Consider the following 27,011-nt stretch of genomic DNA (forward strand, 5'->3'; position numbering starts at 1 on the left):
CTTACATTACACGTTAACCACTTAGCTTCCAGAGAGAGACCTGTAATGCATAGTTTCTTTAAATCTCATGCAGGCCTCGCTGGCAGAAAAAAAAAATAAGAAATTTGTTGGCAAAGGGCACAGAAATGAGTTTCCCAGTTTTTCGGCTGCCGCGGCCAAACCTTAGTCAAATATCTGTTAACAGTGCCAGTATTGTCCAAAGCTCAGTTGCCGATGTCCCTGTTATTCTATGCTGGCCCTCTGTTTTGTCGTGTCATAGGATCGGACCACTTGAGACTGGGAAACAACTCCGTGTTCTTCTTGAGAGAAAGCATAGCCATCTGAAAAATAAACCAGGGCAGAAAAGATCCGTCAGGAATGGCGCGATCAACAAAAGGCTGCGGTGTATAATCTGACTTTTCTTAAACAGGGGGCTTCTCCCAAGATTCCAATTATTTCTGTAAATCGTATGTCTTGGGGAACTGATCACAGGTCGAATGTGTCTTACATTAACTGCTGTCTTAAGGTTGATGCTATAGCAACATTTGGCAAAAAGAAATAATCCATTTAACACTCATGTGCGCTGCTTTTTACCTATATCCGTCATGGCCTGGGGCACATAGGAGAACAATTTGAGGGTTCTGGCTAAACTCCGATTGACTGCTAATGGCCTTTATTTTAACTTCAAACACTCAGCTTCCAAAGACGCTGCCGGGAGATCTCAGTTTGTACGCTCGATAGCTTTAAGTGTTTCGTACAATCCTATCACACCCTTAATATTTGAGGCTTTTAGTTCCTGGAGGAAAAGTCGGCAAAAACACACAGCAATTCCAGAAAATAAATAGAAACTCAATAAAAGTAACTGCGAAAATAGAAATGAGCTAGAATTTTGGTGTGGGATGATTAGACACAAGGTATGCCTTTAACCCTTTTATTATCAGAGAGGTGTGAAGCAACTTTGGGAACTAAGATAAGAGTTAGTTCCTGGTGGCTTCAGAAAGCTAGCCTAATTCCCCAGTGAGCCCTTGACTCTCCTCCTCTTTTATCACCAGACCCCGACAGTAAATTAGAGAGTTTCCAGCTGCCAGGAGATGTCAGAGCGGACATATTCACAGCTGTTCAACTCCTATACTCCTCAATCATCCATTCCAAGGTTCCCTCTCTATCCAAAGTGACAGTCAATATTCCTATATGCGGACCTACTGTTTAAAGCTCATAGGTAGAGCCAGCACAATAATCATTAGTAAAATACGGTGATCATGTTAAAAAAAAACGCAAGAACAATGGGGATGGATTTGTAAAACCAACGAGCGCATGTTGTAGGAATACATATATACAATGCATTTTGCAACCACATAATTCAACAATGAGAACCTACATAAAGCTCGTCACTAATGGATTGGCAGGCAAGTGGGAAGGTGACAGCATGAACCATAAGCAGTGAGGTCACGTCACCTATAATCACAGCTGGAGACGCAAGTTTACTGGTCTCAACACGACATGTTTCTTTTTTACTACACTATGCTTTATGAGGGGTCCATCATATATAGTTTTCTCCAACCAGGAGTGTTACGATGGCCCTGCGCAATGCGTTGTTCAGTTGGTCAGGGGAAATCTCACAATATAGTTATGCTTTGACACAGATCAAACCAAGCTCTTCTTGCAGGAGAAACTCAATAGGGTGCGTCCTTCACAATGCATAGCAGAGGAAAAGGGCACTTGTGCCACAGACTCACTACCCCCTGCTCCCCTCATTGCCTGCGGTCTGCTGTTGCCTTCTATTCAGATAAACCACAACCTTCGGTATTAGGATTGGATAATCGATACAACTGCTACACCTGAATAGCAAACCAAAAGATCTTCAGCTGGGACACTCCAGCCACCATATGTACAGTAATGCATATGATGGCTCCGCGGCCCACTTACATGTTCATGTGGTCTGTTTTCCAAATCCATTGGGGTATTCTGCAGAATCCGCCTAAAAGCATTTCTCCCTTTCCCCACCCCGACCCAAATGCCCTCCAGGAGATATATTTCTATGTTTCACCAAACATACCGTGCATGTAATCTACTTACCTCCATAATGTTAACACGCATTCTACTTCAGAGGGAGTGTCGGAGACATTAGACAGTACAATTACCGCAGTAACAGCACCCTACAGTGCAGCAATGGCGCCTTGCACCCCCTCACCAATTTGTTACCCCGTTTAAATTATTATTAGTATATATATATATATATATATATATATAGTTACACAGACACTCGCAGCTGTTACGTATCATTGTTGCGCGTCGATGGTTTTTATTTCTGTTACGCTGTATCTGTCTGCTCACAGAACGTGTGAACACTGTTACATTGTGTCTGTCAGTGAGGAGAACAGGCTGTCTCGCTGTCTTCTCTTTGCAGAAAGGGGTTCTCTGTGGAGCCACTCGGTGTAGCCAACCCTGTAACCAGAAATCGGCTTGACCTTCAAAAGAACAGCCAAGCCACCCGGCAACCCCTTCTTAGACTAAAATGCCTACCATTCTGAGTTTGATGAGCGACTCCTCTGGAATGATATTTAATGAAAAAACCAGTAACAACTCATGTTAAAATAAGACAAAATACAGAAGCTAGAAACACAACAGTATTTCAAGTTACAGAAATAAAGATAAATGATCCTACCGACAAGATATGTAGTTAGGAATCTTTTTCTACATAATTCGCACATTCCGGGCCGCTCCAATGTTTTGGCCACATCCAGCAGCTCTACTTTTGGCATATTTTATTTCCATTCCATATTTATCTTCCTGGGTGTCAAAAGTAATATGAATTGGCTGCATTTACACAATCACTAGATCCTTTATGTGCTCCTCTTATGGGTTGGCTATGTAGTCTGCATGCTTGTTGCACTAAACAGAGCACACTGAACCTATTGTGAACTAAATGTGTTTTGGATTCAACATTTCTGTGAGGATCCCCAACGGATTCAGTGATCCGACAGGGCTATGTAACTGCAAAGCACCAAAGCATTAATTTACTGCAACTTCATTTAAACTCTTAATAATATTACTTTTTATCATCATTTACCTGCAGTTATTACATAGAAAACTGCATATTTTTGTTAGCTGACTTTTATTGAAAATATATTTTGGTGTCAAGATACAGTGACGTTAAATAACAGCAGCCATTGGGTGTCTAATCTGTGATCTCATATAACAAATACCATGTGCCTATACACGAGGAGACTGACAGTGTACACTGCTTGCGCTGCAATCACATAGCTTTGAGTGACAGCTGTGCTCAAGTTCAGTGGAGACATACATTTGGTCGTACATCACCTAGGGACTTAAACTCAGCTGTTCCTGACATCATAATGTATTTGCTTTAAAACACTTCCACCCCATACTATCCCCCTAATGCCTTCTCTGTTCAGGGAGGGAAGATAAAAAGGTTGGTTTGGGAGGGATTGGGTTTTAGGAATTGTGCAGACATCAAGTTAATTACACAATCTAAGATGGAAGGAAAGCGATCAGGAGAGGATTGGTAGATCAGGGTGCCATCGGCATACAGGTGGTATTGAACGCCAAAAGGTTGAGATTTGTTTGCCCAGCGAGGTTGTGTAAAGGGGAACAGAAGGGGTCCTAGAACTGAGCCTTGGGGGCAGTAATAGTGGGCCTTGGATTTACAGTGAGTAAGTCATTAGTAACTCTAGTAGGGGGGTCTCAGTAGAATGTTATAAGGAGAATATTCATGGCTGTTTAGGTGGGGAGCACATACTGTATCTCTGCTTCACATTGTTTGGGACATATCTCCAAAGATTTGGTGGAGGAGGTCTTATGCGCAAGCTCCATCTGAAAGAGACATCTGAGGTTCCAAAAGCAATGTAACTTTCCAGCTCTTTCTATGCTAGTCCAATAAAAGGTCTCAGCTTCTAATAAAGAATTTCCCTTGGGCTAATACAGTTATATCCATTTTTCCAATGCATAAAAAGTAATTCTCCGCTACACTTTAGGACGATTTCTCCTACGCAATGTAAACTTTGCACATTGGCTTTCTCCATTGTATACAACATTGCAGTCTGTCATTTGAAACAACAGGTGTGTACTTTTTATTTTCTAGGCAGGTGCTAATCCCCGCTGCCTGCTGTGAGTCACGCTGGGGTGATATCACCTCATCTATGTGTCCTGGGACTTTAGGCCGTGGATGGAGATCAGATGACAGTGGGGGAGGGGGGGTTTATATATGTTCCATTTTTTCCTCCCCTTTTGTTATTAATTACAGGCGCAACACAACCAGGATACATTGTTAGAACATACATCGAGTGGCGTAAGTTAGGGAAGAGGAAGTTACAACCGGATTTTTTTTCATGGGTCAGCGGATCCAAGTGTGCTTGGGCATTGGCTACTCCTTCTGCATTTTACGCAGCATTTCAATGACACCGTTTGACTACTTACATAGCAGCTGCCTCCTGACATACTGACTGTCTGGAGCGCTGAATGTCAGGGATTCAGTTATAAAAGTATGAAGTTGCAGGAGAGTTGCAGTTTCAGCTCCCCTTCCTCATTGGTTATTATGAATATTTGTAGTAATATTAATTATACATTTTATACTTCCCATTGAAAAGCATTTTTTACTGTAACAGTCCTGTAAAACTCTCACTTTAGTGAACAGGAGAGGACTACTTCCATGTGGCAAGCTGAAACCAGAGGCCCCATAATATTTTGTCCCAAAGACTTTGGATAACAACGGCACCGGCCACAATGCACAATGTGCACGATCATCTCCTATCCAATGCATATTTGCCAACATAGTCTGCATAAAAGTAAGGATACGATAAGACCTGAAGCCTACAGTATGTTACACGAGACAACTGATGGCCGGATGAGGAACTGCAAGTAAAACACACAGTGAAGGCCTCTAGTAGTGACCAACAATCTTCAAATCAGAGCAGCCCTGGGGGCAATTGCCCCACTATGCCCCCTTGCCAGCCCTTCATGTTAGTTCAAGGCTCTCAGTGCTTTTTATACTGACAGGATGGCTTCATTAATAAGTTCAGCTACACGGGCACAATAGGGGTCTGCTAAATAGCAGAAGTGATCTTCATTATTTCTTATAAGTAAACCTAAGATTAAAGAAAAGTTGTGTTTACTCTCCAAACCGTAGTCAATCCACTCTGTTATGTTGGATTCCTTTATAACCCAGGTACCCTCTGAGAAGGCACACAATTCCATAACACATAAATGGCAGCGGGTTTAAAATGATGGCGTGTGGACTACAGTGGAAGGCGTTATTACTACACCGCATTTGTAAGCTGTGGATCAGCTAAATAAAATCCCCAAAAGCCCCAAAATTAGATCGACGGTCATGGTTTAAAATGTTTCTACACATTTGCAGTACAATAGCCAGCACAACGCATTTCTGACCATTGTATTGTGAGATATTTGCTGAAAACCCACAAATAATCGAAAGAAAATCTACTCAGCAAACTGCTCTCCGTATATTTGGACAATTAAACAATAAATCTGTATAATTCCCAATTAATTATATCTGCCTAGCCTTTATTTATTCTCTCCCGCCACACTGGCCTGTTTATCTACAGGATATCGCCATCTCCTATCAGAGCTCATTGCTGTAAGGACTTCTTATCTTTAACCCGGGGTCAGACTCAGATTACAATCCGGACACCAACCAGTTTTATTACTACCAGATTCGCTCATAATAAAGGGAAAGTTACACAATATTTCCCGTTTGTCCTATTCCTTTATAAACCATTATAGAGAGTGTTGTAGGTTTTTGAGCGTCAAAAGCAGCTAATTCTCTTAAAATATTGTGGTTTGGGCATTACTTAATATTTCACTCGTTAGAGAATAAAGCTTGGTTAATCCTTTATCAGTCGTTAGTCTTGTTTTATATTCTGGATGGCGCTACACCTATCTAATGCTTGTTTAAATTCCCTTACTGTATTAGCCTCAAGCACTTCTTCCAACTTCCTTCCATCTATCATAACCTGGTTATCAAAACAAGTAACTTTAATATTATTGTGTTGGTCCCTACCTTAATTCAAGGGGACTTTTGTGAAAACTTGTTGTTTACTTAGAATGTAAGCTCTACAGGTCAGGAAGCTACTTTTTTAAAGCAAAATGTCTGTAGACTACTTATTAGACTTGGGCACCAGGGGGCTCTTCGTGTTCGTCTTCGTGCTCGTCTTCGGGAAAAAAAATATCTTCGTATTCCGCGAATATTCGCCTGTTCCTGTCTTCTCTGCGGGCGAATATTCGTGGACATTCTTCGTGTTCGTTTTTTCTTCGTTTTTTTCCGGTTAAGGGGTTAATACGAGGTTAACGCGTACCGCAGCAGCTCTGGCGCCAGAAGTTTAAATGTCCATACGAGCAACTCTATTGGTCGTCAGCAGGGGGCCAATGGTTGATGGCAGACGAGCCCCCTGCTGGCGACCAATAGGGTCGCTCGTACAGACTGTTAAACTCCTGGTGCTGTAACTTGTCCAGCAGATGCCATTGGTCTCCCTGTTCTATCAGTTAAATGTCCGTACGAGCGACCAATAAAGTCGCTTGTACGGACATTTAACTGATAGAACAGGGAGACCAGTGGGATCTGCAGGGTAAGTTGCAGCATTGGGGTTTTTAAAGTAGTCCTGGTGCACTTGTTGCACCTAAAGGGGTTAAGGAGCCGTGCGAGTGAGCCTATTGGTCGCTTGCACGGCCATTTAACCTACGGATTTCCGCTCCCGTTATCTAACGCAGCATCGAAGGGGTTAACGGGAATCCATAGGTTCGCTGTCAGGGGTTACAAAGGCCGTGCGAGTGAGCCTATTGGTCACCTGCAGGGACTTCCTCTGGCATCAACCAATTGGTTGATGCCAGAGGAGGTCCCTGTAGGCGACCAATAGGCTCGTTCGCACTGCCCTGTAACCTGTGATGGCGAACCTGCGGATTTTCACTTCCGTGAACTGCCCGATGCCACGATGCCAAGGTAAGTTAGAAGGGGAAGGGACCGGGGAGAGTGGTAGACGAAGACGAAGACGATCACGAAGATCTTCGTGGTGTGTGTCTTCGTCTTCGCCTACGTTTTACCACCGCTGTCTTCTCTTCGGCGCGTCTTCGGAACGAACACGAACACGTATTCTTCTTGTTCGTTTTCATGTTCGCCCGAAAAAGAATGCACAAGTCTACTACTTATTATATGACTGCACGTATTGCCCCTCCACTTTTTTATTACACTGCAAATTGTAAAGCTCGAAGTAAGTCAGTGCTTCATAAATTAAGCAAATATATATATATATATACATTTGGTACTTTTAGGTTTTCTTGAAGAGTGAATCACTATTCTCAAAGAAAGCCCTTTTTCCCCTAGGACACTTATCCGTTACAGAACCTGCTGAGCGCTTTAATCAAAGTCAAATCCCCACCTGTCTGGCGAATGCCCGGGATGATCTAGCATTCAGTATTATTTACAGTCAGATACTTACATGTTACACTTTGCTGGACGGAATTAGCCCGGAAGAGGCTTGGAGGGGTTTTTCTGCCAAGTCTCTTCAACAAGTGGTCACGTTCGTTCAAGCTGCAATGAGATCAAATAAACATTAGCTTCAGAGAATGTCAGCCTGGACGGAAATGGGCTGTTGCTTAAAATGTGGAGCAGTCTCTCGTTACCAGATACTGGGCATACAGGCTGTTAAGCAGGAGAAACGACACAGAAAACAAGGAAGCCTTTCACTTATCCAAGGTGAAAGAAACAAATGGATCAAGGATCCAAAGCACATTGGCCCATGTGTCTACCAAAGAGCTCATAACAAAATGGAAACTGAATATACCATGCCATGGCCAAAAAACTCCTTGGAGCTTAATACTCTGTTTCTTCTGTACAAACTAGCTTTGCCTATAAACACATTTATAGTGGAAATCTCACTTTTTTTAATATTATTACTATTATTAATATTAATATTATCTACAAACCTAGAACTGACAACCGAGTAAGACAAACCGATACATTAGGTTGGTGCAAAGAGGGCTCTGCTCGCAAGCTTACAATCTAAACCTGACATTCATTAAGTCATAGTATAATAACATTAGATTCATGATTATGTTAACCATGCCTTGTGGCTCTGATTGCAATAAAATATTTCAGTAATAGGATCATTATTCTTTGGACACAATGGACACTCATTTTAAGCTCCTCCTATTTCCTGTTGTCTCTGCCAATTAAAAGAAGTTCCATAAAACTAAGGTAAATGAGCAGCCAATTAGGAATAGTGAGGTCCATGTGCATGCTGGGAAGAGAAGAGACAGGTAGTGTAGCTCTCCAAATAGGGTAATACCATAGGAAACATCGCCTTCACTCCATGATCTTGAAGCTGGTCCAGTAGGTTAGAGAATGATGCAGCTACACGTGTGTGGCCATCTATAGTATGCATACCTGGGAACTCTCCAGGTTACTTTCCTCTCTCTCCGGGGGGGTGGGGCGCAGCATCTGGCCGCGCCCGCTCACCCACCCAGCCCTTGTAATCCCAGCTAATTGGAGGCTATCTGGGGCTAGCCCGGCCTCCATGTGCAGCTAGCCCTTAGTCTGTCAGTTGTAGGTTTGTCAGACCCCTTGAATATATGTATTGGAAGAAGCGCTGCGTAAATTATTGGCGCTTAATAATCAGGCGAGGAAAGGAATAGAAGGATTTGGGCTACAAAGAGGGACACTTGGGAGGTATATAACAACGGTAAATATGTCAAATTAACATGTACATCCCAAATTTCTAGGGGCAATGGCAAAAGACCCAATGGGGTTTATGTCCTGGCTGTTGGCTGTCCCGGCAAATGCATTATTTATTGGAAATGCCAACAGCTTAGCATGCACCGATCCAGAATCAGCATACCTGGGAACTTCTGGGCTCTGGCTACCCGGAGCCTTCCCTTGCGGGACACGGCCAGGACTGCCCACTGACGTCAGCGGGCGGTCCAACTGACGTTAGTGGGAGTTCCCACTGACGTCAGTGGGCAGTCCCGCTGACATCAGTGGGTGGTCCCGCTGACGTCGGGGGAGTTCCCGCTGATGGCAGCAGGAGTTCCCACTGATGGCAGCGGGAAACACCCCCATCTAGAGGGAAAATGGGCGGGGAGCAGGGCGCGTCAAGACCACTCTCCCGCGACCAGGAGGATTCGGGTCTTAGCCCGGAGAACCGGAGAAGCAGTGCTGACCCGGCAATCTCTGGGTCAAACCCAGAGTTCCCAGGTATGAGAATTAGTCTTATGATGGAAAAGCAGGGAAAAGAGGATTTCTACTCATGGAAAATGACAAAAGCGTGATGTCACGCTGCTGTTCATATGTTGTGGATAGACTTGCTAGTGATGTCATGCCAGTACCAATAGAACAATGAAATGTAGACTAAGGAAGCCAAAGATCTAACTATTTAACCAAAGGTGGTAAAATAGCATATTTCAAGTAGGGGTTTATGCATAAAAGTGATTCTGGGGTAAAGTGGGAAACTGAAGGCGTAGGAAACTGACCAGAGCGATAATCCTCTGAACAGGAAATTACGATACATGTTCCCATAATATACGCTAACATAAAATACAACCACGATAGTAAATAATAAAAGAGGTTTTCACTATACATGTATGGTGCCAGGTTTTCATTCTGTGCACAGAATATGAAATCTCTAAGATGCCCTGCTCTTTTTATACTCAGCCAAACACTTCAGGGCTTTGAAGCTGGCAAGGAGGCAAAAAGCCCTATACAAATGTAAATGAGTACCATTAAAACATTACATGCACTCATTAAGTCCCCAGGATCATGTGATCACCTTGTTAAATAGAGATGAGCTTCAACAGCAATTACCCTGCCCAACACTAATTAGCACTAATGAGATAATAACACACTCAAAGTGCTTGACCTCTAATATGCAGCAGGTATAAATTATGAATCCCACAGACATACAAGCAGCTACCGAGGGCATACAGCTGGTGCTTTATGGTCTCCGAACAAAATATTTTGGACAAAGAAAAATCTAAACATTTAAAACATAAAAGCATTTAACAAAGCACAGGAGGGAAGTTTATTTCAAAGGAGGATACATGTTAGAACAAGAGGTCATAATCTAAAACTAGAGGTCATAATCTAAAACTAGAGGTCATAATGTAAAATGGGCTGGCAGATCCGTAGAGGAATACCGCAGCGCAGATTGTCAGGTTCAGAGGAAGAGGATGGAGGGGGTGCGTGCTGATGGAAGGATATGAAGACGATGGGGAAATAATGCTGGGTGGGTATTATGGGGGCATGAAGATAGAGGGGGGTGATAGTGATGCAATATCGGGGTGATGATGGTAGGGGATGGAAATTTTGGTGGTTGGGGGATGATAATTGTGGTGGGGGCTGTTAATGAATTATGATGTGGGGTATAATGATGGTCAGGAGGAGTTCTACACTTTGATGTTTTTTTTTTATGGAGCAACAAACTGAACAAAGTAGTTACAATTTCAAAGTACAGAATATGATCCTAACTTCAACAATTGCTTTTATATTCATATTATATTTAAACATGGCAATATAGTTTTATTAGCCGAGGGATAGACAGTTTTTCAAAGCCAGGAATTTCCCAGCTATGAAATATCATAAGATGAAAAGCACATTTTGGTAAATAAGCCCGAAACTAGAAGGCATTTTATTAATTACTATGTACCTCACCCAGCTAAAGTAACATTATGTTCCCCATAAAACTGCAAAGGTCTTTTATTAACTCAAAGATGATGCCATGTGTTGTTGGGTTCTTTAGCAACATTTGGAAAGCACTACCGTAAACATGCTCCTTCTAAGTCCTGAGGTGGCCAATTTTGATGGTTTGAGTTATAAGAATTTGGGAGTTCAAGTTGGATCCCCAAACACTCTATCTATAGAACTGTCCTTTTTTTACGTCTTATTAAATGTTTTTTAAGGATATGAAATAAAAACCCATCCCTGATTGGCTCTAAAATCTTTATTACAAAACCAATTATTATTACATCCAAAACGGATCCAGCGACTGAACAATAAATGAACCTTCTGTATACACCATCAAAGATCTTACATAGGCTCACCCTTTTCGTAAGGCACGGGCAACTGCCCAATCACTCTCTAGATTGTAAGGGGAGTAGAGGGGTGTTGATAGTGGCTTAGGCTAGTAAAAACACCACTTCAATTGAACATATCCAATTATATTGGCTAAATAGCCCCCTGCTGTGTTGTGGTGGTCATCCTGCAGAGAAGTGATTGATATGCTACATCAATAAAAAGAAGACCACATTCTGTAAAGTCCTTCCCCATTCCTTTAAGAATATACCTGCTCAAGTTATTATCTGTTATTTATATGGTGCTGACAGATGCCTCACTACTCATGATAATTAGATACTTAGACTAAGACTGCAAAAGAAAGCCATGTTCTTTGGAGCTTACAATCTAAATCATTAGTATTCTCTTTTTAATCCTGTAACTACTACAAATATATGCACCATCTCATAATTAATACTAGTGGAGCGATGTATAACTCTATTAGTGCACCCTGCAGGCACGTCCAGTCCGACATGCTGATAGTATCAGGGAGTGCAGCCTGGCAGTCAGCATGGGTCCTTAGACCTGTCTGGAGTCCCAACACATATTGATTGATTCAAAACATTCCAATCCTATTTAAACAGAGATAATCCTGGATGTTTTGTTTATATGTGCTGCAGAAGATTAAATACCATTTGCCATAACATTATCTTTTAGAAAGATTAATACAGACCTCTCAATAAATAAATTGTAGCTCCATGACTTTAAGGATTAGCTTCTGCCATGGCTGGATGTTAAATGGACTATTAGTCTCAATTTTTCAAAGCTACTCCCTGTACTTCTCAGTCTTCTGCTTGGCTGAAACATCCTGCAGACTGTATAAAACCAAACAGCTTAAGCTTTTAACCTTAAGGCCGGTCATTTAGCCATTTGGGTTAATGAATAATGCACAGGGCAAAGCAAACCTATTTATTCTTTAATAACATCTGTGAACTTTTGATTGCAGCTGCTCATTAATGTTACACCCCATTTAGAACAATCCAAAAAAATAAATAGTAATTATATATATATATATATATACATACATACATATATGGGACAACGCCACTGATGCCCTCTTGACCCTGTATAATGCATAATAAAATTGCTGAAATTACTTTCAAGGAAACTCCCTACATTTATGCTATAGAAGGACGGCTCATATCTTCTCACAGAAGAAAGACACTGGGTTTGTTTCTTTGTTATGCATAGTGAAGCCACACATTTAAAATGTTCAACTCTCCCTCAAAGTTAATAAATACACCCCGAAGAGATGTGGAAATTTGCTCTTCGGAGAACAGGGTCGGCTTTCCAGAGTTCTTGTTAGACGGAGAAACTAAGTATCACTCAGCAGAGTTGTTGATTCATTCTTTGAAGGGACCCTGCAGGGTTTAGCAACTGAGCTGAGCCACAATTATGTTATGGGAGCATCCTTTTGTAATGATTTTGGGGGTTTTAACCCATAATGGAGCAAATATGTTAACTACAGCTTAGTCTAAATATGGAAATATGGAGGTAAAGCGACAATTTAGGAGCCCCACTGATCTTGGTGATCAATCAGCAGATGTTGAGGATAGATCTATGTAAATGTCACGTAGATCACAATGCTAATGTAACTTAGTTTTCAACACAAACAGTTGAAACAATTGCATTTTTAACCGTGAACAGGGAATGTATTGCATTCCTCTGTTGCTACAGAAATAAATCTTGTGTGATTCGGAGCTTTTAAATTTCCCAGTTTAGAAAACTCCCCGTTATAAAGACATTTTAAAAAGCTGCATTGGTTGAATTAATATTGTAAAAAAGCAACTCCTTACAACCAGATAACTCATTTAAAAGAAAAAGAAAAAAAGACTATTTGATTAATAACCATTGTTCTAGGAACAAAGTCCTTAATCCTAGAGAATATGGCTTCTCATACCTTCCATTATTACTAACCAGGGTCCTTTCAGGACCACAATAAATAGAATATCTTTCACTCCATTAAATGGTAAATATCTTTTTGACGAACGACAAAACAACTTGAGTGGCTGATGGCCCCCTCTACACCAGTAGCATTCAGTCCACTGTGTCTGGTAATGGAGATTTTTGGAGTTAGTATGAGTTGAATGAGATTAACATCTAAAACATGACATTTGATGTTTTTTTTCCCTTTAGTCTCGGCATAAATCTTCAGCCAATGAGGCTGCATTTCAGGTATGTTAAAAAACCCTTATACAATACTCTTTGTTTACAAGATGTGCGTTGGTTTGAAGTGGTGGTGGGGGGAAGAATTAAGTTTCTTGGTCTCTGCTTGTAGTGAGATCTCCATTACTTGCTGTCTCTGTGTGTACTCAAGAGAGCCCATTGAGTAATCAGGCCGACGTAAACTCTTTATATGACCGGCTGCTCGATGCTAGGGTCATGGCTATTGAAGTGACTAGATAGGCATCTGTATTCATAGGCTCGGTGAATAGGAAGAAAAGCGAAATAACATACCTCAATACAATGACAAGACTAGCCATGCAGCAAGTCACTGAGTAGCCTGAAAACTCAGCAAAAGCACTTAAGTGAAAGGGAATCTCACGAATAATTGTGGCCCTTGTTAAAAGAGACGGAACAGAGAACATAAGGAGTGACTCCGCTTCCTTTAATCTAGTCCTGACATTCCCTGCCGCCCTTAAACCCGACATAAAGGAACAAATAACTGTCTTTTTCTTCAATTAAAAAGGGGAATTTAACATAGTTTTGTAGTTTTGAATCACCGCTAATGACTATTTCATTAAGCATTGGGGCTTTGCGACAAAGAACATTATGCAATAGCTTTGAACTAAGTCTAGTACTTTGGAATATGCATATGTACATAAAGGCTAAAAACAAGAAGAATTAATAAGCACATTAATAGACTCCGGCACAATAACTGTACAAAGCACAGAATGCCCAGATCTACCTTGGTAACACTATAGAAAATATCTGTAAATTAATCTGGCCTAAAAATATTACAAATGCTTTTTGAATGTATAAAAGTATTATATTATATATATTATATTATATATATTAAATTATACGTTCACTTTTATTCTACTACCACTGTAAAATTGGTTAATATTAGGAACCAATATGCACACAAGAAAAGATGCCTCGGAATCAATGAAAAATGCATTAAAAATAAAAAAATGTCAAGAGTAGAATGTTTGTATAAGAGCACGGAATAGGAACCTGAACTGAAAAGCTAACATTCTAATTTGGTGAGCTGCACAAGCCAGATAGGTGATACAAGATGCAAATATCCAAGTATAATTATGGATGAATAATGTGTGTGTAAGGTAGGTTACCATGCCTACCAAACTACTAATATCTACAAAACAGCATACGAGTATTTGTAATAATATCTAAAATTAGCTTTAAATATACATATAAGGCATTTTTTATTATCTTTGTTATTTATGCGTACTGAGATTTATCTTATAGCTATCAGTGTGAATAATGACATATATGATTCACATACATTTACAAGACTCTTAGGAATTTGCAACATAACAAGTTGACAGGAGAGTGTATGTGAATTGTTTTTTGAGTGAGTTTCTCCAATCTTCTGCTCTGTACTTAATCAAAGATTAGACAAGCACCATGACATCTCATGAGTTGGTGGAAGAAGACATTCTTGGCTAAGGGCTAAGTCCTGATGTTTGGGTCCTGGGGTAAATCGGCTTGTAGCATGTGAAATATTTTCCCACATAATCCTTCTGGGTCATGTTACAATTCTTAATTCTTGCAAAAAAAAAAGTCTTTAATTCTATCAGTGTGTGCCAAATTACACTCCCAACTAACACAAATAGCGCTAAGGTCCATTACAGGCCACTGCTGTCTTGAACTTGCCAGTTATGTGCAATGAAAATAAAAAATTGAAACACAATCCAGAAAGAAACCCCTTACCTTTAATTCTCAGGGGCAGCTTTAAAGTTTAAGGGTCCACAGGTGAAATGCCTAGTAGGTCCCATTGGTAAAAGGAATTAATTACATAAAAACTAATGATGCAATTCATACGTTCACATGAGTAGACTTTTTTCATGAATCTGCTCTATCTCTAGCTGGCCTCCTCAGGCAGCTGCTCCTTTACAGGCACAGAGTCCCCACCTGGGCAAACACAGTTTGCAGGCTGCAGACACAAGGTAGTTTATTTCAAACATGGATTGCAGCCAGAGTTAGTTAACACTTCAGCTGTTGAGACTACATTTCCCATGACTCTCAGCCAGTCTGGTATGTTAAGTATCATGGGAAAGTGAGATCTCAACAACTCGAGTGCCAAAGGTTAGTATTTATATCATTATGGATTGGTACTGCAGCTGCTGTGGAATGCACACCTCATGATTCTCAGCCATCCATTTGGTTGGCTAAACATCATGAAACATGTAATAACGGCACATTAAGTGCCACATGTTACCACGACCGCCACAAGTGTCCTATTTAGTACCAAACCTTTATGCCTATTTTTACCACCCTCTAACTACCCTCTTTTTTTGTAATACCACAGAATGCTACACTACACAACATTAACTTTTCTTGACAGCAACTCCAACGATGTTGAGCAGCAACATTGCTTGTTGAATATTATGGGGATAGGAGCTGTAACTGTAGATTTGGCTTACCACCCAGCTATTGCAAACTAAAGTTCTCATGTTGCGCAGGTTCATGATGTTCTGTTCGCTACTATCATGTGATCATATCATTATTCCTATTAATGGGTAACATTTGCCTTCCACCATGAAACCCCTCCCCTGGGCCAACAAAGGTAGGCAATGGGGAGGTGGGAGCAGGGAAAGATGGGGAGGAAAAAGTCCTACTGATGCCCATGTATCTGTGTATAAATAATGAAAACATATATCATAAAATATATGATTGCGCACTTCCAATAGTTAGATGCAGAAGGGCAAAGTGATGCATGTGCTTACCACAAAAATAACTTTAATGCAGAATGTCCACATGCCAGCCCTGCATGCAGCATGAAAAAGCATCTTATGGATGCAGAACTCATCTGTCATTTATATGACAAAGGCTGATAGCCAGGGCCGGCCCGACAATGGAGCCGAGTGGGGCAGCCGCTCCAGGCGGCACTTTTGAAGGGGCGGCACTTCGCCGCCCCAAGCCCTTTTTTTTTTCTTTCTTTCTAAAGCGAAAGAGAGAGAAAGGGGTGCCGAGTGGTTTTCGTTTACCAAGCTGTCAGTACCGCTCGGCGCCCCTCTCTCTCTCCTCTGCAGCGAGTCTTCCTGTTTTCCGGCGCTCAGCATTACAAGCCGGCACCGAGACTGAACAGGGAGATTCACCGCAGGACTGCTGAAAGGTAAGTACAAGGGGGGGAGGAAGGGTAGATAATATGGGGGGGGGTAGATAATGGGGGGGCGGCAGGGATGGAGGGAGAGGAAGGGTAAAACAGGGGGGGGCGGCATTTTAAAATTCGCCCCAGGCGGCATTTTGCCTTGGGCCGGCCCTGCTGCGTGACTCTTGTGCTTAAAATCTGAAATGCTGAAAATGAGCGGTGTTATCTATGAGAGGACAGGGTGTTGGTTTATTTTGTTTGTTTCGGCCATGATTAGTTAACATCCCCGTCTGTCTGGGAACCGCAGCGTAAACAAGCAGAGTTGATGATGAGGTTCTAAATAGCCTGACTAGATTTTACAATGTCTGCAAACATTTCAAATCCAATCTTTATTTTTCATGTACAAATATTGTTTTTCGTTGTGTAAGTGGTGCCAATCAGTCACCCAGTTTAAACCAATTACATACCCTTGTCACACAATCAATTTAACCTTATCTGAAACCAAACATTTAACCAAATCGGTTTAGTGGAAATAGCTGGCTGCCAAATGAGAAAATAGTTTTTATACTTTTTATTAGTTTCTTTTTTTAATTGAAAATGGTGCAATATTAAAATGTATTTTAATTTTATTGTGAATTATATATTTCAATCTCTTAAATCATTGGTAAATCCAGGTAAAAAAACACAGAAGCACGGCTCTATATTTTGATGTTAGTAGGTTGTCTATTCCAGTTTATGCATGTTCTGCAAATAGACTATTTCTCATATACACTGACCTTAAAATTAGAAGCAAACCTATAGAAAGCATCTGTGTGTACAGAATATACAGTGCTATGGAATATGATGGCGCTATATAAAACAATAAATAATAATAATAATATTATATACCAGCAGGATACGAGCAATTGCCCAGAACTAGAGAAAATGAACTAAGTTTGCTATGACATCCATGGGCGTAGGAACCGGGGGGGAACCCCCCGTTCAGATCCCCCCCAGTAACTCATGCGGGGGGGGACCGATAATGAAGAAATCCCCCCCAGGGCCGTAGGACCCCCCCAATAGAAACGCCGCAAATGCGGCCCGCAAGACCTCGAGGTGCGGCCCGCGTAAGATCGGCAGCCAGGGCAACCGATCTTACGCGGTCCGCACCTCGAGCCCTGTTACTTACCTGTGGGAGGGTCTTCTGTACTGCACAGAGGAAGCGGAACCCAACAGAGTTCACGTGACATCACATCACATCCTGCTTCCTCTGGCAGTACCAGAGAACGCAGAGGGAGGCCGCGCCCCCTGCTGAAGTCTGTGAGCGGCATCACATTATTGTGAGCGGTGAGTGTTTGAATGAGTATGCGTGATTGAGGGAATGAATCTGTGAATGAATGAGTATATGAATGAATGAGTGTGTGTGATAGCATGGATGTGTAAGTGCTGGAACCTAGGCATGATGGGACTGTGATTGCTGTTAGCAATCACACTCCTATCATGCCAAGTCAGCCAGTACATGCTGAAACCTAGCTAGCTGCCCCCCTTGTGTATTGATGCTGCCAGCAATATGGGGTCTGCACTTACAGCCACCCTGTACCAGCATGTACTGGCTGACTTGGCATGATAGGAGTGTGATTGCTAACAGCAATCACAGTCCCATCATGCCAAGTCATATTGCAATTTTTTTTGTCCAATTGTGGTGTGTTACCTACTTTTATAAAAAATGTGAGTTTTTATTATTATTTTTAAAGGTGAGGGTCATTTTTGGTTTTGGCTAAGTGAACCGTGAATGTTTTGGTCCAGAATTTTCATTTTGGTGCATCCCTAGAATAAATAGAACTATTTCATTTTTAATTATCCTGAGTCCTGAATTTGTAGTCACAAAACTTTCTAGGCCCAGAAATCAGTGAGAGGAAAAGTAAAGGTTTTGTGTCATTTACTTTATTTTAATCTGCATATTTTATTAAAGGCCATATTTTCTCACAGTGAAAAATGAGTGCGGCCCACGCACGTATACAATTATGATGAAGTGGCCCACTGCAGAAAAAACTTGGACACCCCTGGGGTAGACAGTGAGAAGGGGGGGTAGGGAGAGGGTAGCTAGTGAGAAGGGGGGGTAGGGAGAGGGTAGCTAGTGAGAAGGAGGGGTAGAAAGAGGGTAGCTGGTGAGAAGGGGGGGTAGGGAGAGGGTAGCTGGTGAGAAGGGAGGGTAAGGAGAGGGTAGCTAGTGAGAAGGGGGGTAGGGAGAGGGTAGATAGTGTGAGAAGGGAGGGTAGGGAGGGGGTAGATATTAAGAAAGTGTGAGAGGGGGAGAGGGGGTAGATAGTGTGAGAAGGGGGAGAGGGGGTAGATAGTGTGAGAGATAGGGAGAAACTGGGGATCTGATGGGGGAAAATGCTGTCCCCCCCAGATTTTTAGGGGTTCCTACGCCCATGATGACATCACTGTGTTGGCTAGGCCGACTATGCTAGCCTTTTTCTCTGAATCACATGTTACTGACCAGCACATGCAAAGTGCTGCCCCCTACAGTTTGTGGGATGTATAAACTCACAGGGGGAAATCACTTACATTTCACATACTCACCTGTGTCAATCAACAATACGAGCAGGGGGCTCGTCTCCCATCAACCAATGAACTACAGGAGCACTTAATTGGTTCGATGGCAGAGGAGGCCCCTGCCAGCGACCAATAGAGTTGCTCGTACGGACATTTAAAATCCTGGCTCCAAAGCTGCTGCGTAGTGCATACCGCATTAACCCCGTATTAACCCCTTAAAAAACGAACACGAACAATATACACAAATATTCGCCCGAACCGAACACTGGAACGGGTGAATATTCGTGGAATACGAAGATTTTTCCCCCCACGAAGACGAACCGGAGTTGGCCGTAGCCCAAAACTAGTCATAACTCCTCTTGCCTTCCTCTTTTCATCTCTTTTGCAGCTCTCTGCTGGCCACCATCTTGACACAAGCACTAGTCCTTGTGCTAGCATGTACATGTTATAGATTAATCAGAATAAAATTTACACAGGTTTGTCCATCCCAAAGGTCAATTTATGCTGACCCACTAATGTTCTTCATTTCAAGTGCAAAATACATTTAATTGGAATCCTTTGAAATTGAACACTTGTTGAAAAATAAATCTCTAGTATGGGTATGTGGCTCACAAAATCTTTTAGCAGTGGGGCTCTACTGGAGAAAAACTGCTCTTAGTTAAAGGGACACACCATTTTTTTTTAGATTAAAAAAGAAGAAGATATTTCATGCCTTTCAATCCATCTCTAATATTGGAAGGTTGTCTTCATAGCTCCCCTTCCATGATTATCATTAAAGCAAAGCATATTGGGGGCCATAACAAAGTCTTTCCCTGTATTATTCAGATCAGAGTAGTATAAGGCACTCATTATAGGAATAGAGTGTGTTGCGGAACATTTGTTTTTCTCATGTCTGGAGTAAGGAACACACACTTAAAAAGCACTATTACAGGATCTGCAATACAAACACAGATTGTGTACATTCTGATTGTAAAATCCGATCTTCACAAGACTTCCCGTTTAAAGGCCAGGTGTACGAACCTTTTCTTTTCTTCCGATTTTTTTCTTACTTTGTGTGTTTTTTTGAAACTACAGATTGATAATGAAACGACTTCTTCTTTTGCATTATTTGTTAAGGGACACTGACGGAAATAAAACACGCTCTTTTATCTTCACTAACCAAACCGAGTAAAACCGACTTCAAACGCCATCGCAATGTGGCAGGTAATCTGGGGCCTCGGCTCCAACGTGTAATTACAAGCTGTTCCCTGGTTGTTTGCTCACCTCCTGTATATTTTAGCTCTCAGCGGTGTCCTCTGAAAATAACCAGAACAACTGCCATGTTTTTATAATTAACAAAACATCATTTGGCTCTCAACACTGCGAAACCCTGCAAATAGTGGGACACCTTGCATGGCAATCTCCATAACCGGTCCTTCATTACCAAGCAAGACAGCGCCAACTAATCAGGACTTGAAACAAAACACATGGGAGGTATCTATTTCTGCATACCAATGTCTCTGTATCATATACAATGGCGTATTCTCTTCCAGGTGGACTAGGCTGGCACATGCTGGGGCGGCAGCCACCGGCCTGCTCTACTATGGATCAATCATCCTGTTGGGTTACTGGCCTCTCCAGTAGTCCACAACTCCAAATGGGCTAGTTGGGCCACAGCGGTCATGTTTATAGTCTGTTTACATTTTGCTGTGATGCTGTTACAGACTGCATATGCTGTGCCCAGTAGATAGCTGGAGCAAAGTATTTTATTGCTTGTATATAAGGCACGGTTATAATACGGTGTTTTATTCTCTGTATACGTTTGCAACGACATAGTGATAACATCGCGTTTTATATGCTGTGTACATTTAGCTAAAGCTCAGGTATAACAATATGCTGTATGGCTTGTATATAATCTGTTTATAAGTACATACTGACACAAGGCCAAATCAAAACGCGGGTGTTAAGTGTAAATGAGTAATTCTGGTGCAAAGAGCATAAGAATGCCAGTGGTTGCTATGGTTACGCATCACTTTGCACCAGAATGTACCCTTGTGGCTTGTCATGTTGTATACACTTTACTACAATGCATAGTAAAAACATTAGGGGGTATGTATACAGACCATGGTGACTGCCCCATCATCACTGCCCAAAACATCTCTTTATGTGCATTTCATCTAGGTTATGTTACGCCAATGGGTATAAAACATATTGTATACTTTACTGCAAGGCAAAACTAGTTACAACAATGAATGTACCCCCAGCATTATGTTTTATATTTTTTATATGTTTTAGTGTAAAGCACAAGGTTTTAGGATTTTACACACACGTTCCTGGTGAGATTTGGGGGGATTATTCTTAATACAGCTCAATGCGCAGTAATAGTCATTAATATACTTGAAGCACATTGTAAGACGCAGTAAGGCTTTGATTACTTGTTTATATTAGAACACAGAACTATCGGAAATATCGGCAGGGGGTCCCTAACAGGATTGGGGAGAGAGGCGATTAGCGCACAGATAAACACACTCCATGAGAACTGTAGGGTACAGATTTAAAACACAAACACGCTTTAGAGCGAAATCCCACTGCACCACTCATCTCCTTGAGACCCTCCCCAGGGACATGCAGGATCGGGGCAGGTGTGAAAGGAGCCGAGACGCAAACAGAAAGGATGAAAGGGAGCTCAATTCTGAAGAACACTCTGGAGGCCACACCATGACACATACTGCACACTCTAGCAGATTTAAGCACTCCGCTATTATCTAGATTACAGATGGACCACCCAGCAAATCTGGCAGTAATTAGGATAGAAGAAGAAAAAAACCAAAGTGCTGCGGAGGCCTGGGAGATAGTGGAGCGGAGGTTACATCATATCCATGCATGGCTGGTGAGTATGAGGGAGCTCTGCACGCAAGAGTAGAAATGAAAGTCTGCGTTGAGAATACAGCAATATAAACATCAAACGTTGAACACGATTACCCAGGTTTGTGGTTCCTTGGCCAACGTAGGCACAAGATGACTGAATGGAACATGTTAAAAACACAATCGCAGAGATTCATATAGGCAATGGAGGGAAAGGGTTAAAGGTAAAGGCAATCAGTCACGAAAAAAACCTGACAAAGTGCTGATTTTAAGCATTAGGTGTAATTAGGAGGCGTTTAAATGCTTTCGCTCTGTTATAGGTCACATACAGCTAGCATGATGATTATGTGCAGTTTGACCCGAAAACTTTAACCTCTGCAATGCTGGGGAGTACTTTGTGTAATATATCTAATTATCCATAGAACGTGAAGCTGGAGGTTACTAATGTTCCTAAGTAGCAAAAAAATAGTGGATTATCCATAACCAGAATTAACTCTATGTCAATAATACAATCATTTTAATAAATAATGATTTTATAGTGTCACAGAAATATAGAATTTGGCACATTACATTGTCATTTGGTCATTATCTTTGTCTTATGCCCAGAAAGTTATGTATTCATAACATAACAGCCCCAAATGTACAAGACAGTCCCAACAACCAGGCGTCCGTACCAGATATCAGCCACCCCAGCAAATGCTACATTTCTTGGGACTGTGGGCAGCTTAGAATGCATTGTGCCGGAAGCAGAACACAAGAGTAGATGGGGCTTTGTGCGGACATGGAGAGTTAAATGGATCATTGGAAAGCTGGTAAATATGTAACGGGGCCTGACATAGAGGAGAACCTCCAGAAGATACACACTTACATGTAAACATACACTTCTATTTTCACAAACGCACACAACCCTTTAATTGCTGTCAGGGTCATAACTTCCATGGGACAAGAAGGGGCACACTTGAGCCACCTCGGGGCAATGACCTTGCTCTCTCTTCACTTCCAGAAGCGGACGTAATGTTAGCTTGCGGCAGGACCGCCAATCTTGCCCCAGGCGGTCAGAACCCTAGTTGCGGTGCTGCCCCCAGTCTTGACGCAGAGCTCCTCCAAGTTGGCGGAGGGAGCTGACAGCTTCTCGAAGCTCTATGACTAGCTGCCAGATGTGGCTACACAGAGCAAGGATATGACATATTTGTGCGTGTCGGCAAATGATTTATAACAAAACATTCCTATTTTACATCATTTTAAAAGGGGCCTTTTCACTATAGCAACCCACAGAATCTTTCTTATGAATGGACCATTTTATAATAATTTATATTATCTCTATCGTTATAATGCATATGTAAAACTTTGCACGTAAAAATGTTATACAAACTATAATATAAATATCTATAAATACAATCTATGTAGAACAAAATATATAAAAATATAACTTTACCTTTTTCCATTGGAGTCCCGAAGGGTCGCTTTTCCCATTTCTTTAGATCTGGCCTCTATCTCCTGAACTTGCTCCAGTAACGTCTTGCGACATGAATGCTTTGCCCTGGCGGTGGCACATAAACACACGGGTCAAGCCAGAAAATTAAAATTGTATTAGAATGTTAGTCTAACTATTTGTTTGCTGTTAGATTTTTTATATATCTAGCGAGCTTGTGATCTGCTTCTGAATCCACAAAGTACTCCAAAGAGCTTACATTTGCTTATACGTTGAGCCCGACAGCATACAGAGATCCATTTGTATTAAAACTCGCCATGTCCTCTAGCCATGTCTTGGCATTCTGTGTTTAGTTCTATTCTTTGTCATGTGTTTAGGTAAATATTATCTGGTTTCATTCATGCAGGGTTTGAAACATTAACCACACATAATACTCATGTAAATATTATGTTCCTCTGCGTCTGTAGAAAATCTGCCGATCAATTGTCATTTTCATAAAAAAATGACTGCAGCTGAAGAAATTAATTTCAAGGACATTTCTTTCAATTTTTAGGGATTCCAGATACTTAGAAACATAAAAAGGACAAAAAATGAGCTTGGCGGACATTTAAATGTAGTGGGGAGCTCCTTTTCAAACGTAGCATAACATTTTCAAAGAATTGTGCTATTTATTTTAGTAACGGGGTAGAGCATAATTGCGCACATCAAACGCTAAACCTCAAACTATACCCTTTAGTTTTTGATCTGAAAAAATATTTTTCTTAATTTCCTCAAATGTGTGAAAATAGTACCTTTTGTTATTATTTCCTGTAACCCACTGATAACGTTCTGTGTGAACCAAGCAAAAACTGGGCTCCATTGTATTAAGTCATTTATTAAAGGTGTTTTTTTTACAATTTCATTTAATATAAACACTGTGGACTTTAGAATGTTTTTATACGGCGTGTGACTGTGTGTTTCTGGCAGGTAGATGCACACAAACGGACTGGATGAGCCACACAAGCAACAATTACAGTTTGTGGGAGACACCAAGGGCACTTGCCCAGTGTGCCGGACGGCCAGTCCAAGCCTGATGGTATTTATAAAGAGCCTCCATTCAGTTGGTTCACGGAAGAGTTGGCCTGTCCTGTTTTTCATCCTGCCATTTGAACCTACCATGAATTGTAAAGGTGTCAAATCTGATTAAACCATACATTTTCTCGGTCAATGGCTTCTCTTGCCCCATGGCGGAGAGATGCCAGCACCCAGAATTGGTTGCCCAGCCAATTACCATTATCGAATATATATGTAACATATGAATTATAAGTGATAGAATAAACATTATAATTCTGCTATAGGACCTCTATTAGAAACAGTTAAGGCTGTAGTATATAGTCTTCAATTATAATATGGAATTTAACAGAGAAGTGAATGTGAATTTAATAATACCAAATTATTAGGGGGTTGCCTTTTTGGGTAGATAAGATACAAGTACTTTAAAATAATGCTATTCAGTGTTTGATTAGTTAGAGTATTGTCTGCGTGCCAGTGTATGGTGTTAAAATACGCGTTAACGTATGGTGTGAGACTGAATGGAGATGTTTGCATATAGTGTAAGAGTGAATGATCCAGGGAGGTGGTGCGCAGAGCAACATGCCGAGAGCAGGGGATCAAACAGTGAAGAAGACGGAGAAGAAGAAGGAGATTTTCAGTATTTGCTGTATTCATTCTGATATAATCATTTTTGTGGATTAATGTCTGCTGTATGTTGTAGACACAGCTCTCTGAATGAAGCTCATGTGCACAAGGTCTAACTATATTTCTACTTATACTGACAGTGACCCCACTGATACCCATCCCAACGAAGGGTGATAAAATTCACCCATCTCATATATGGATGCTGCGCTACAAATATAGGGGCTTGGTGGTATAATCTGCACCATAATAACCAGGCGGGGCTAAACTATGCTAATTATGTGGGATGGACAGAGGGGCGGGGTTTTGGGACAATGGGTGTGATGTAGCTGTCCTGTATCCCTGGAATTTTTCAAATGTTGGCAACAATTTCCATAAGAACTGTAGGTGCACAAAGTGCTTGACTTAGGCGTAGGTGTTTAGAAGATCCAGTGGAAGGTGGACATGCTTTAATTAAGCCTGTTTCACCATGTGGCTACGCAACTAGGAGCGCATGCAAGGTCCTATAGTGCTGCATTATTTAGGCTTTACATCCAGGAGAAACCTGCGCGGTTGGCTCTTCATGATGTAAAATTAATACAGAGAGATGAAGCATCCAGTGAATAACCTGGGATGGTGCCCCAATATTCCACTTATCATCGCAAAATCTTTTAGAAGAACAATCTCACCTCTGCTTTCAACATTTTGTTTTGTTTTAACATTCTGATGATGAATCACCTTGTTTAAATAATCTTGGGTTTTCCACTGGGCTAATGTGCCCCAAATTGCTGAATGTATTTCCTACTTTACAGCCCGTAAGAGCTAAAAGGTCTCCTGATGTGGTAGCAAAGGCTGCGTTTACTAAAGGTTATCCTGGTAAAACCAGTGTTATTGTTACCCGACAACTACTAATCCATCTGAGTACAACTGATGATTTGTGTACTACTTACCAGCCAAGACTGTGAATATATTGAGTAAATCCATCTTGATAAGCTTTGTTGCCTAATGTTTTACAAGCTCGTCACATCAATTAGTTGGGAATTGTTATGGAAACCTTGTGTAAAAAGGAATTATTCCGACAGCAGTAGACTAAGCTATGTCAATTTACATTTATATAAATCAGCTGTAAAACTTTTACTGTTGGAAGTCAGTGAAATAAACATTATGTTTGGTTTATGTTAAATATTTACAATCCATACCTCCTAGTTACTTCTTTTACACGCGTAAAAACATTTATGTGTAAACGCTTTCCCCAAATAATTGGAAGTGAAATATGAGGTCAGGTTTTACTCCTTAAAAAAAACTGAAATTGCTAAATAAAGCCGTAAACGATATACTGCAAAAATCAACATGGCCATTGGTGGCGTACGTCTGTAGATAAATATGTCATAGGCGCATGAAACTGAGGCTGGAGGCGGAGCAAACGCCTAGGGCAGGGGCGTCCAACATGCGGACCTCGAGGTGCGGCCCGCATAAGATCGGCAGCCAGGGCAACGATCTTACGCCGGCCACACCTCGAGCCCTGCTACTTACCTGTGGGAGGGTCATCTGTACTGCATAGAGGAAGCGGAACCTAGCAGAGTTCACGTGACATCACGTGACAGGCCGCGCCCTCTGCTGAAGTCTGTGAGCGGCATCGAGGAGCTGCAGTGCAGATAAGGGGGTGGAGAGGGTGTTTGAATGAGTATGCATGATTGAGGGAATTAATCTGTGAATGAATGAGTATATGAATGAATGTGTGTGTGATAGCATGGATGTGTAAGTGCTGGAACCTAGGCATGATGGGACTTTGATTGCTGTTAGCAATCACACTCCTATCACGCCAAGTCAGACAGTACATTCTGAAACCTAGCTGGCTGCCCCCATTGTGTATTGATGCTGCCAGCAGTATGGGGTCTACACATCACTTACAGCCACCCTGTACCAGCATGTACTGGCTGACTTGGTATGATAGGAGTGTGATTGCTAACAGCAATCACAGCAAGCTAGGTCCCATCATGCCTAGGTACCAGCTTTTACTGGTTGCCTGGGTATGATAGGAGTGTGGTTGCTGTTAGCAATCACACTCCTATCATGCCAAGTCATATTGCTAATTTTTTTGTCCAATTGTGGTGTGTTACCTACTTTTATTAAAAATGTGAGTTTTTATTATTTATAAAGGTGGGGGGGTCATTTTTGGTTTTGGCTAAGTAAACTGAATGTTTTGGTCCAGAATT

At 41.5% G+C, this 27,011-nt stretch overlaps 1 protein-coding gene across 2 annotated transcripts in view; it reads right to left on the bottom strand.

The window, feature by feature from the left end:
- Window positions 1-222: 222 nt before the first annotated feature.
- LOC149288965 (phospholipid-transporting ATPase IB-like) overlaps window positions 223-27,011 on the bottom strand; it is a 232,119-nt gene continuing 205,330 nt past the window's right edge. For both annotated transcript variants that reach the window (XM_089491122.1, XM_089491123.1), the window contains 3 exons: window positions 23,146-23,250; window positions 7,449-7,540; window positions 223-320 (listed from right to left, as the gene is read on the bottom strand). In XM_089491122.1, the coding sequence (XP_089347248.1) occupies window positions 223-320; window positions 7,449-7,540; window positions 23,146-23,250 (295 nt within the window). The remainder of the gene's footprint in view (window positions 321-7,448; window positions 7,541-23,145; window positions 23,251-27,011) is intronic.

Source organism: Sceloporus occidentalis, unplaced genomic scaffold, assembly GCF_023333645.1.
Source record: "Sceloporus occidentalis isolate IW3139 unplaced genomic scaffold, rSceOcc1.0.p SCAF_49, whole genome shotgun sequence".
Taxonomy (NCBI): Eukaryota; Metazoa; Chordata; class Lepidosauria; order Squamata; family Phrynosomatidae; genus Sceloporus; species Sceloporus occidentalis.